Below are 13,049 nucleotides of genomic sequence, written 5' to 3'. Positions count from 1 at the left end.
TTTATGTCTTCTGCCCATTTTTTGATTGGGCTGTTTGTTTTGATGATATTAAGCCACATGAGCTGTTTGTAAATTTTGGAGACTAATCCCTTGTAGGTCACATCATTTGCAAATATTTTCTCCCAATCTGTGGGTTTCTTTTCATTTTGTTTATGGTTTCCTTTGCTGTGCAAAAGCTTTTGAGCTTAATTAGGTCCCATTTGTTTATTTTTGTTTTTATTTCCATTACTCTGGGAGATGGATTGGAAGAGATATTGCTGCGATTTATGTCAGAGAGTGTTCTGCCTATGTTTTCCTCTAGGAGTTTTACATTTAGGTCTTTAATCCATTTTGAGTTTATTTTTGTGTATGGTGTTAAAGAATGATCTAATTTCAGTTTTTTACATGTAGCTGTCCAGTTTTCCCAGCACCATTTGTTGAAGAGACTGTTTTTTCACCATTGTATAGTCTTGCCTCCTCTGCCATAGATTAATTGACCATAGGTGCATGGGTTTATTTCTCGGCTTTCTATCCTGTTCCATTGATCCATAGTTCTATTTTTGTGCCAGTACCATACTGTTCTGATGACTACAGCTCTGTAGTATAGTTTGAAGCCAGGGAGCCTGATTCCACCAGCTCCATTTTTCTTTCTCAAGATTGCTTTGGCTATTCGGGGTCTCTTGTGTCTCCATACATATTTTAAGATTACTGTTCTAGTTCTGTGAAAAATGCCATTGGTAATTTGATACGAATTGCACTGAATCCGTAGATTGCCTTGGGTAGTATAGTCATTTTCACAATACTGATTCTTCCAATCCAAGAACATGGTATATCTTTCCATCTGTTTGTGTCTTCTTCGATTTCTTGCATCAGCATCTTATAGTTTTTGGAGTACAGGTCTTTTGTCCCCTTATGTAGGTTTATTCCTAGGTATTTTATTCTTTTTGATGCAATGGTAAATGGGATTTTTTCTTGAATTTCTCTTTCTGATCTTTCATTGTTAGTGTATAGATATGCAACAGATTTCTGTTTATTAATCTTGTAGCCTGCAACTTTACCAAATTCACTGATGAGCTCTAGTAGTTTTCTGGTAGCGTCTTTAGGATTTTCTATGTATATAATCATGCCATCTGCAAACAGTGACAGTTTAACTTCTTCTTTTCCAACTGGATTCCTTTTATTTCTTGTTATTCTGCTTGCCGTAGCTAGAACTTCCAAAACTATGTTGAATAAAAATGGTGAGAGTGGGCATCCCTGTCTTGTTCCTGATCTTAGAGGAAATGCTTTCAGCTTTTCACCATTAAGTATGATGCTAGCTGTGGGTTTGTCGTTTATGGCCTTTATTATGTTGAGGCAGGTTCCCTCTATGCCCACTTTCTGGAGAGTTTTTAATCATAAATGGGTGTTTAATTTTGTCAAAAGCTTTTCTGCATCTATTGAGATGATCATATGATTTTTATTCTTCCATTTGTTGATGTGGTGTATCACAATGATTGATATGCGGATACTGAAAAATCCTTGCATCCTTGGGATAAATCCCACTTGATCATGGTGTATGATCCTTTTAATGTATTGTTGGATTCAAATTGCTAGTATTTTGCTGAGGATTTTTGCGTCTATGTTCATCAGTGATATTGGCCTGTAATTATCTTTTTTTTTTTTTAAGATATCTTTTTTATTTTTTTAAATTTTTATTTATTTATTTATGGCTGCGTTGGGTCTTCGTTTCTGCGTGAGGGCTTTCTCTAGTTGTGGCAAGCGGGGGCCACCTTTCATCGCGGTGCGTGGGCCTCCTACTATCGCGGCCTCTCTTGTTGCGGAGCACAGGCTCCAGACGCGCAGGCTCAGTAATTATGGCTCACGGGCCCAGCCGCTCCGCGGCATGTGGGATCCTCCCAGACCAGGGCTCGAACCCGTGTCCCCCGCATTGGCAGGCGGACTCTCAACCACTGCGCCACCAGGGAAGCCCATGTAATTATCTTTTTTAGTGGTATCTTTGTTTGGTTTTGGTATCAGGGTGACGGTGGCCTCATAGAATGAGTTTGGGAGTCTTCCTTCCTCTGCAATTTTTTTAGCCCATGTATTCTTAAAGATATTTAAAGTATAAAACCTTGGCTTCTAGCTTTGTGATTCAGTTTACATTAGCTACTTTACACAAATGCCAAAACCAAAAAACTGCAATAATTGTGCATAAATACTGTAACACCAAACCAATGTGCAGGTTGGGACAAGGATGAGTAGAATAAAATCAAAGCCATAAAGGTCAATACTGTATAATGGTTTTAGTAGCATTTAAAATGAAAAATCCTTGCCTGGATTATGGGTGACTGTTCACATTCAGTCTCTGAAAATGTCTTTAGTTTTTGTTTAAAACACATGAATCCCAAGCAAATATCATGATCAAATATCACGTGTGAAATAAAGACCCCCATCCCACCCATTCTTGTCATTTAGACATTATTTTAGACTCTATATGGAAAACTTCTTTTGTCTGTTATTGATTACCTACCTTTCATTCATTATTTTTTAAATTAAAAAATCCTATGCTTAATAAAAGATATTTTAAGACATACCAGTACTCAGAAAATATATTAGCCTATGTACAACTTTCTGAAAATCTCTTGAGGAAGCATTCCATCAAAAGAAATAGGAATTCGAGTGAAGAAAGGTAAAGATGTGGTATATATGTAAATGGTGACAATAAAGCCAGTAAAACTTGTTAAGTTTAAATAATCATTGATAACATGGTTGTAACTGTTACCAAATCAGTCATCCAGAAATAAACTTCCACATTATTTCAACAAAATCTGGAAGAAGGCAGGGGAATAAAAGCTTTTGAAAGGTCTCATCTTATTTGGGTAGTGAAAGGTGAAGATACTGTTACAATTTTAAAAATCCAAGGAAATACAGGTTCACATATGTTTGTTAGAAATTTGTGTTAAGTACTAGTAGAATGAGAATGCAGAACCTCTAATGTATCTGACAGGAATAAGAGAAAAAAATTAGAGCTAGGAGCTAGTTCTGATTCAGGTGAGCTAGGGAACCCCTCCAATTCCGCAACACACAGTCCCCTGTGTGAAGAGCATTCTGTAGATCTGTGGTGTTGTGGAAATCAGTGAGGGAACAGGCAGAAGGATAGTATTATCTTTCCCTAGCCACATACAGAAGCTTAAGTACCCTAATTTCCTTAACTGAGACAGTGACATTTAACATAGGCTAGTTTGAGCATTAGAGTAACAGTTACTTTAGAGCAAAATTAACTCTGGACATTGTAGATGGCTTTGAAAGGGTAATAATATACTAGTAACTGTCTGCTTAAGGAAAACAAGTAACAATCAAAGGAAAGAGTGGAAGAGCATCTCAAGACAACTAGAAGGTTATTTTTCACAAATGATTACCCTAAATTATCTCATTTCCCATGACCTTTCTGTAAAGCATGTTATTAATATTTACGTTAATATCCGTAAGTGCAAAGTTATCTTGCTTTCTAAAACTAAAACTTCCTACACCAAATTGGCTATCTCTGGGTCTGAGCTTGGTGATGTTTGGAGAAAACTTTCCTTGGGATACTGTTAAGGTGACGGCAGTGCTACCCAGTGATACCCATCCTTGACTTAGGTTAGGAAGTTACAGGCCACAGACTCTCAAGAGACTTTTGGGTTTTTAAAATTTTTACGTGTAATTTTTCAAACATAAACAAAATTAGAAAGAAGAGTATGAGGAATCCCACTCATACTTCACACAGCTTCAACTGTCAACAACACATGGCCAAAGTCATTTCACATATACCCCATTTCCCACTTGCCTGGATTAAAGAAAAACCTCAGACATGTCATTTCATTTTCAAGTAGTTTGTTGTATCTTTACTTAATTCTTTAAAGAAGCTTACTTTCTCTTGAGCAGCTCTGAAATAGCCAAATAATACCCCCTTCAAAATCATAAAGAACAGGAGACAGTCATATGGATAAAAAGTACAGAAATGGTTAGACTCATAATACCAGTATTCTGTGGCTGCAGTAGTAATGAAGATGGGGAGTTACTCTTAGTTCATTCAGATAAGAGTGAATTTGCTGGTTAGAAAAGAAAATTACATTTTCTGTCATTTTCATTTCTCAAAATAAATCTCTCAACACTCAATTCATTATTCTGTCGCTTTTCTGTGTTCAGCTATTTATGACCGCTTCAAAACTGTAATAAACATTTATACGAAATACTGTGTCATTTCATTCACAAATGAACAGATATGGCTGTCTTGATATCAACTATAATAACAGTGACACAAAAACAGTTACCTTTCAACACCAATTCAAGATAAAACTCTCAGCAAACTAGAAGTAGGGGAAACTTCCTTAATACAATACGGAGCATTTCCAAAAAGCTAATATTCTTAATGGTGAAAGATGGAATGCTTTCTCCCTAAAATCAGAAACAAGGCAAGGATGCCCACTCTCACCAATCTTATTCAACGTATCAATAGCAATGGAAATTCTACCTAGAATAAGAATAAGAAAAAGAAAAAAAAAAGGGCACAGATTGGAAATGAAGAAATAAAACTGTCCCTCTTTGCAAATGACATGATTTTGTATGTAGAAAATCCCACGGAATCTAAAAAAACCCTCCTGGAGCTAATAAGTGAGTTGAGCAAGGTTGCAGTACACAAGATCAACAAACAAAAATCAATTGTATTTCAATACACTAAAAACAAACATGTGGAAACTAAACTTAAAAACACAATAACATTTATAATCACATCAAAGAAAATAAAATACTTAGGCATACTCTTAACAAAACATGTACAGGATCTCTACGATGAACGTAAGTCTTAGGTGGAGGAGATGGTAGATGGCTTGCATGGTTGGGAACGGGTAACAGTGAACAAATAGGTAACTATACTGAGGAAAATGGGAGTTAGAGAAGATGTCTACAAACAGAAAAGATTAGAAGGAACCCTTGAAATGTTGTGTTGGATTAGAAATAGAAGTAATGGTATGAATTCATTGTTATATAATATATATAAAATAGTTTTAGGTATGTATATTTGTGTGTTGTGTGTGTGTGATACATTACCTGTATTTCTTAGTTCTGTCCATTGAGAAAACCTAGAAGAAATAACAGCCCAGTAGCAACGAGCACACTGAGCACCCAGAACTGGGTTTTAAAATACCATCCTCTACTCAAAGGAACCAGGGCTCCTTGAAGAAAGAGATCAGATTCTAGACTTAGGGCAAAGGAGGTAAAAAATGAACCTGGAATATCTTGTTTTGCCAGAGCACACATCAAAAAGATAAAGGAGCCAGCCTGAAGGAGCTCCTACTGCTCTCACCGGGAACAATTTTAACATTAAAAGAAATGATATTATTTATTGAATAAAATACAAATACACAAATCTATACTGATAAATGAGATAAGTGAAAGATATTCCTTAGAGTAGAATGCCAACTAAAAAATGCAGGGGTGTTGGAAATAGAATCACTCTTTGACACCTATCAAATAGATGGTTGATTCAGGCAGGAGCTGTCAATGGACTCTAAGGCTGGCAGGTAGAAATTTGATATGGAAAAGTATATTAAAGTAATATCAGAATACCCCTCCACAAAATACTAATCAATTACAAAGGGGGAAATAGTGAATTTAAGGTGGGGAAACCTAGTAGTCATCAAGATGACCAGATGATCAAGGTTATCACCAGGGTGGTGGGACAGGTCAACATCACGTGCTTACTGATTTGATGTACTGAGAGGGCACAGCATCAGTTCCACTAAATTCCATGTAGTGGAGTTTCTGCAAAGAATGTGTATCCTGAGCTGGGTAAAGAAGAAACAGGATTATCCTACAGAATGTAAGGCCTGTATTCTTTAAAACTGATAAGGACATGAAAAGGAACTGTTCCAGATTGGAGAAGATGTGACAGTAGGTATTCCTCGACAGACTTCTGGGTCAAAAAGAAAGAAGTCATTGTTGGGACAGTTGGCAAAATTTGAACAGGGTGGTAACGTTGCATTGAAGCTGACCATCTGCTTTGGAGAGTTGTACATACGTTACGTAGGAGCATGTTTTACTCTTTGGAAAATGTGTGTTGACAGAGAGAATACAAAATTAAATGCTATAAATCACAGAAAGATCCTTTTTGACCCACCTCCTAGAGAAATGGAAATAGAAACAAAAATAAACAAATGGAACTTAATGAAACTTAAAAGCTTTTGCACAGCAAAGGAAACCATAAACAAGATGAAAAGACAACCCTCAGAATGGGAGAAAATATTTCCAAATGAAGCACTGACAAAGGATTAATCTCCAAAATTAACAAGCAGCTCATGCAGCTCAATATCAAAAAAACAAACAACCCAATCCAAAAATGGGCAGAAGACCTAAATAGACATTTCTCCAGAGAAGATATACAGATTGCCAACAAACACATGAAAGAATGCTCAACATCATTAATCATTACAGAAACGCAAATCAAAACTACAATGAGATATCTATCACCTCACACCAGTCAGAATGGCCATCATCAAAAAATCTACAAATGATAAATGCTGGAGAAAAGGGAACCCTCTTGCACTGTTGGTGGGAATGTAAATTGATACAGCCACTATGGAGAACAGTATGGAGGTTCCTTAAAAAACTAAAAATAGAACTACCATATGACCCAGCAATCCCACTACTGGGCATATAACCTGAGAAAATCATAATTCAAAAGGAGTCATGTACCACAATGTTCACTGCATCTCTATTTACAACAGCCAGGACATGGAAGCAACCCAAGTGTCCATCAACAGATGAATGGATAAAGAAGATGTGGCACATATATACAATGGAATATTACTCAGCCATAAAAAGATACAAAATTGAGTTATTTGTAGTGAGGTGGATGGACCTAGAGTCTGTCATACAGAGTGAAGTAAGTCAGAAAGAGAAAAACAAATACCATATGCTAACACATATATATGGAATCTAAAAAAAAAAAAAAAAAAAGGTCATGAAGAACCTAGGGGCAGGAGGGGAATAAAGACACAGACCTACAAGAGAATGGACTAGAGGACATGGGGAGGGGGAAGGGCAAGCTGGGACGAAGTGAGAGAGTGTCATGGACATATATACACTACCAAATGTAAAATAGATAGCTAGTGGGAAGCAGCCACATAGCACAGGGATATCAGCTCGGTACATTGTGACCACCTAGAGGGGTGGGATAGGGAGGGTGGGAGGGAGGAAGACGCAAGAGGGAAGAGATATGGGGATATATGTATATGTATAGCTGATTCACTTTGTTATAAAGCAGAAACTAACACATGATTGTAAAGCAATTATACTACAATAAGGATGTTAAAAAAAATTAAATGTTAATACTTAATAGTAATAATAAAACATATAAAACAAATACTCACCAATGACTTTAACAAAATAAGCATCTGCTTCAAAGTTATTTTTTAGTGTATGGATAGCAAAATCATTCTTTGTATATCCTTTACTTAGTACTACAATGTCCAAGATTCCCTGGAAAAAACATAAAAATGGTAAGAACAAACTACTAGACTGAATGAAAAAAATGATGAAAATGCATGATATGTTTACCATGTAAATATAAACCTTATTTATTCAACTTGATGTTTAAAATAAAAATAATATTAAAAATATAAAAACTTGAATATTAAAATATAAATAAAACGAAAAACACCTATAATTTTAATCTCTGAAACTAACTGTTAGAATTTTGTACTTCCTTCCAGTCATATTTGCATGAATTTTTAAAGGTCTGTGATATGGACTACCAAAGTGTTTCCAGTCATCAGAGAAAGAAGGTACCTTTTCATCTGCCCTGGCTCCCATTATTTTTTTTTCCTGAAGAAGTGGGAAGCTTTGTTAATTTTATTGGGGGTAAAGAAGGTGTGTTCATTTAAATTTCCATTCTGCTGACTCTTAATGAGGTTCATCATATATCATATCTTTTCATATGTTAGCTACTTGTGTTTTTTCTGTAAATTGCCTTAATCATGTTCTGTTTTTCCAGTGGGAGTTTTTGGTCAGTTTGAAGAAACCCTTTCTATGTTAAGAATATTAATTATTTAATTCTTTCATAGCTAATTTATTTCCCAGATTTAAACACAATTTTAAATTTCATTTATGATATCTTTATGTACAGAAATTAATTGATTTGTAATTAATTCTCTTGATTTTCCCTCTTGTGATATTTTTACCAATTACTTTTATGCTTGGAAATTGCTTATGAAAAGTGAACGAACACAAGATTTGGTAGCAGAGAGACAGAGGAAAATAAGGACTTGGATAATTCATATAATTGAGAATTAGCCTCTTATAAAAAAAAACCAACCAACCAACCGGGCTTAGGGTTGGACATAATGTCTTGATGGAGATTTAATGTTTTAAAATAATCAAATTATTTTACAAGGATATACTGTGACATATTAACTCTGGAATTTAACACGTTTTTATCAGAATTTATTATTTTTCTGAGTGATAAACTGGCTTTCTTTTAAAGAACAAAACAGCTTGGGAGATTCTATTTTCCCTCAACAATGCCCAGAAGCACTTGATAAACTGGCTTTTGACATTAGAAAGAAGAAAACCAGGGCCCTGAGCGCCTTTCCCAGGCCACCTGGCAACAGAAGACAGTCACAAGAATCTGTGGCAATAGATGCCAACTCTAGTTCACTAGGTTAAGAGAGAGTACACACTGAACCCATCCTTCTGTGATCTTGTGCAGGTTTAAGGGTCTGTTATGTGTTGGCTGTTCTTTTCTCTACTCGTGCACATGTACAATTGCTGTGAGCATGATTCTCTAGTGGTTTAATCTAAACAAGCATAAAATGAGATAAAATCATTTTCATATTTCACTGTACTGATCAGTCAGTGGTATCAATAAATGTATTCCCTCTGTCATTTAACATTAAAAGGAGCTTTCTTTAATTGACTCATTTTCTTTCATTATCTCATCTACATTTTCTGGTCAAATAGGGTGAAAGTGAGATAAGGTGGACGGCAATTAGATTCCAAACACACAGAAGAGCTCTGAACTCACATCTTCATAAATGTCAAAGAAGGTGGCAACCACTGCATCTCTGATTTGGTTTAGGTCCATCAGCTCCCAGTAGACTTTAAACATACGACGCGCCCCCTCACAGCTTGCATTATTACAAGGGACATTCTCCAGTAAAAAGGCCTGCTGATTGCTGTGAGACAAAGGCAATGGCATTTAGTTAATATAACATATCAGTGCTGAGTAGCATCAGCTATGCTGTAATTACTAGAATCAAAGAGATGGTAAATGGTATACAATGAAGTAATATGAAAAAAATCCCTACATCTTACTAATTATTGTCCTGAGCCATAAAACACTTAAATTGTTGGCTATCGTTTTTCAGCCTTTGGCAAAAATCCTGAGGTTAGTCGGTTGTTGGCCTCTCTCCTCTTTTGTGATTTCCAAGTCCATCTCTCTGCCCTTCCTTGCTGCTCCACAGCCGTGGACCCTGTGTTTCATTACTGAGTTCCTGGACACTGTCATCATCCCTTTAGATTTGTATAACTCCTTAGGTAAAAATCTGCATTTTGAATAGAGATTCCTGATATCCCCAAGTCTTGTAAACCCAAAGCAGTAAATCTACAATGATACAATTTGAGCTTCCCAAACGGACAGTAGGGTAGATATTGCTGAGTACCTCTCAGATAAAAGATAGAAAAAAAAAAAGTGTTGTACTTTGCTTAGCTATGAAGTCCTCCCTTTTGAATCCTATTCTATAGGCAAAGTGGTGATGAGTTTAGATTTTGGAACCAGACTACCTGGATTCAAATTCTGGCTCTGTCATTTAGCAGTTATGTGACCTTAAACAAGTTATTTAACCTCCTGAAGACTCAGATCCTTATTTGTAAACTGAGTAACATGAGTACTTAAAGAATTGTTGTAAAAAAGAAATGAAATACTGAGTGCAAAGTACTTGGAACAATTCCTGTCATCCACTTAGATCTTAGTAAAAGTGTCTGTATTATCATCACTCTTACTTATGTAGTGTAACACCATGCCATGTAAAAATATTTTCTTTAAATGCAGCAGTAACTTTTGTAAATGGTGTGATTTGATGTAATGGCTCCTATTTATAGGCATTTTCTAATATTTACATTCCTTCAGGTCCCTCTATGTTACATAGAAAATAATAAGCTAAAAAGCTTAAAATTTTATTACTGCTCAATTTTCTCTAATAATTATTTTAAATAAAACTATAAAGACAGATTTCTTTTTTTCCATATGAAAATATTACTTTGGATATTACTTTGGGTCTGGGCAATTTGGAAAGGAAAAAAAAGTTCTATTATAAGAAAGGTAAATTTTTCAGTGTTCAACAGAGTAAGGAAACATATGCAAAATATTCAATTTCCTTGATGTACCTGATATATGATTGGCTTCACATTATTTTTCTAGATAAAAAATTCCAACACAAATAGTTTAAACTCCCAGATTATAACATTTACATGGAAAACTTTGAGGTGGCTTTGATCAAGGCCTAACATATAATAGTGTTATTCCACTAGAAGGAATAATGATTTCTTCTTTGTCTCCTGCCTAATAACTGGTTTTAAAATTCTAATTTGTAATACTTTTTCCAGGTAATTTACCCATCCTACCTTTTTAGCTAAACAATTTTACTAGATATTTCACAGAAATGAAGAACACTCTATTTTGTTATTAGATTATACAAAAACATGAGAACCAGTGATAAAGGTGGCCTTTCTTTTTTTTTTGGCTATGCTATGCAGCTTGTGAGATCTTAGTTCCCTGACAAGGGATTAAACCTGGGCCCAAGGCGGTGAAAGCACTGAGTCTTAACCACTGGACCACCAGGGAATTCCCAAGGCAGCCCTCTATAATCTTTTATAACCAATGCATCACACTGGCAACGTTTTGAGTGATCATTTGCCACTGGTTTCCCTTTTCACAACAGGGATGAAAGGATTTCATTATTGTATTATAACTCTGGGCATAATTTCAAACACACAACATAACCTACAACAAAAACTCTAACTGCAGTTGCATAATTTGTCATTTTAATTTTTGATATTAGTTTGTAAAGATTATAAATGCCATGCACCACGGTTCTTGTCTGAATGCTCACTAAACAGGTTGGTATTATACTCTGGAACATGGGGTCTATAAAATTTCAGTTCTTTTAAACTCCACTGAGCCCTACAGGTAGAGCCCAACATCTTAACTATAAAAAAAAAAATTCCGTTTAAGCCCAGGAAGAAAGAATTCTGATTCATTCGGTTTGGAAACCCCTGGGGAGAAACAGTCTTGCTTCTTTTGAGTCAACTGCTCTATGTGTTTTTGGCAATTACAACCAATATAACTTTAAAAAAAATTTTTTTTTTTCAAAACTATTGCAAAAGTTATTATAAAATTCAAGTAATAGAGACATTTAAAAAGTTGAACTCCTCCTTTCCAGGGAAAATCACTGTTAACAACTTGGTGTGCATCTTTACAAACCTTCTTCTGGGAACATACAAATATTTAAGTACATATATCCTTCAAAAAAAAAACCAAACAAACCCAATTGGGTTCTACTATACATATTATTCTGCAACTTTTTTCTTTCCACTCAATAACATAGCATACACATGGGGAAAAGGGATACAACCTGAATGAGGACTTCTGAAATCTATTTTGAAAATTCCCACCAGAGAAGTTGTACCAATTTATATCCCCCAGCAGCAGCCCATCAAACTGCCTGTTTCCCTACATGCTCATTCCTTTCAATGCTTACTCCATTATACAGCTATGCCATCATTCGTTTTAACACCCTGCTATTGATAATCAGGTTATCTTCAATTGTTCCCCATTACACACACACACACACACACACACACACACACACGTTATTTTTCCTTGAGAATTTGTATAAGGATTTCCAAATGAAGTCATCTGGTCAAAGGATATGCATATTTTAAATGTGAATAGGTAAAGCTAAATGGCCTTCTAAAAAAATGTACCAATTTACACCTCTAGTAGTGTACAAGTATATCCTTCTTCATATCTTGCCAATATTAGTAACACTGCTTCTTATTTTTGCCAATTGGGTAGCTTAAAAATTATCTCATTCTCCTGATTATATGAGAGAAGCTGAGTGTTACTTTTATGTTTATTATCTATTCATATTTCTTCTAAGAATTGGCACTTAAATTTTTTTAATTATTGGTTTTTAGATCTCTGATTGTTAAGGACATTAGCCCCTACCTGTTATTTTCATATTCTTATTTGCAAAATGAGTATAAAAACAGTACAGAAATAGATACATAGATGTAGAGAACAAACTTATGGATACCAAGGGGGGGGGGAAGGAGGTGGGGGGGAAGGAGGTGGGTGGGATGAACTGGGAAATTGGGATTGACATATATACACTACTATGTATAAAATAGGTAACTAATGAGACTCTACTGTATAGCACAGGGAACTCTACTCAATGCTCTGTGGTGACCTAAATGGGAGGGAAATCAAAAAAAGAGGGGATATATGTATATGTATAACTGATTCACTTTTGCTGTACAGCAGAAACTAACACAACATTGTAAAGCAACTATACTCCAATAAAAATTAAAAAAAACCCCAACGGTACATTACCTCAAATGGCTGTTGTAAGGATTAAATGAGAAAATACATGGTAAATGGTTTAATATAGTGCCCAGTACATAGCACAACACACTTTCAATATCTGCTGTTATTATTATATGTGCTGTTATTATTACTCTGATATGTTATAAACATTTCACCCCAGCCTTTTATTGTTTTTAAAATTTATGGTTTCTTTCACTAAAAGGTTAATAATACTTATATACTCATTTATGTCAATATTTTTCTCATGCTGTATAAGAAATGTTAAAGGAGTCCATCAGTCAGATGGAAATAACACCAGATGAGTATCTGCACTTACACAAAGGAGTGAAGAGCAGTGAAAATGTGAAATACGTAGGCAAACAGAAAAGATTTTCTTGTTATTTAAATCTCTTTAAAGATAATTGATAATTAAACAACACAGTATGGTGTTAATGACATAAACAGATGT

At 35.2% G+C, this 13,049-nt stretch overlaps 1 protein-coding gene across 1 annotated transcript in view; it reads right to left on the bottom strand.

Annotated features, from left to right (window-relative positions):
- The window catches only part of ITFG1 (integrin alpha FG-GAP repeat containing 1), a 262,527-nt gene that overhangs the window by 72,727 nt on the left and 176,751 nt on the right, over positions 1–13,049 (bottom strand). Inside the window, exons 11-12 of the mRNA XM_057533264.1 lie at positions 9,020–9,170; positions 7,368–7,476 (exon numbers count right to left, since the gene is read on the bottom strand). Of these exons, the coding sequence (XP_057389247.1) occupies positions 7,368–7,476; positions 9,020–9,170 (260 nt within the window). The remainder of the gene's footprint in view (positions 1–7,367; positions 7,477–9,019; positions 9,171–13,049) is intronic.

Source organism: Balaenoptera acutorostrata, chromosome 19, assembly GCF_949987535.1.
Source record: "Balaenoptera acutorostrata chromosome 19, mBalAcu1.1, whole genome shotgun sequence".
NCBI classification, from domain to species: domain Eukaryota; kingdom Metazoa; phylum Chordata; class Mammalia; order Artiodactyla; family Balaenopteridae; genus Balaenoptera; species Balaenoptera acutorostrata.
This window is presented reverse-complemented; position numbering and strand designations above follow the sequence as displayed.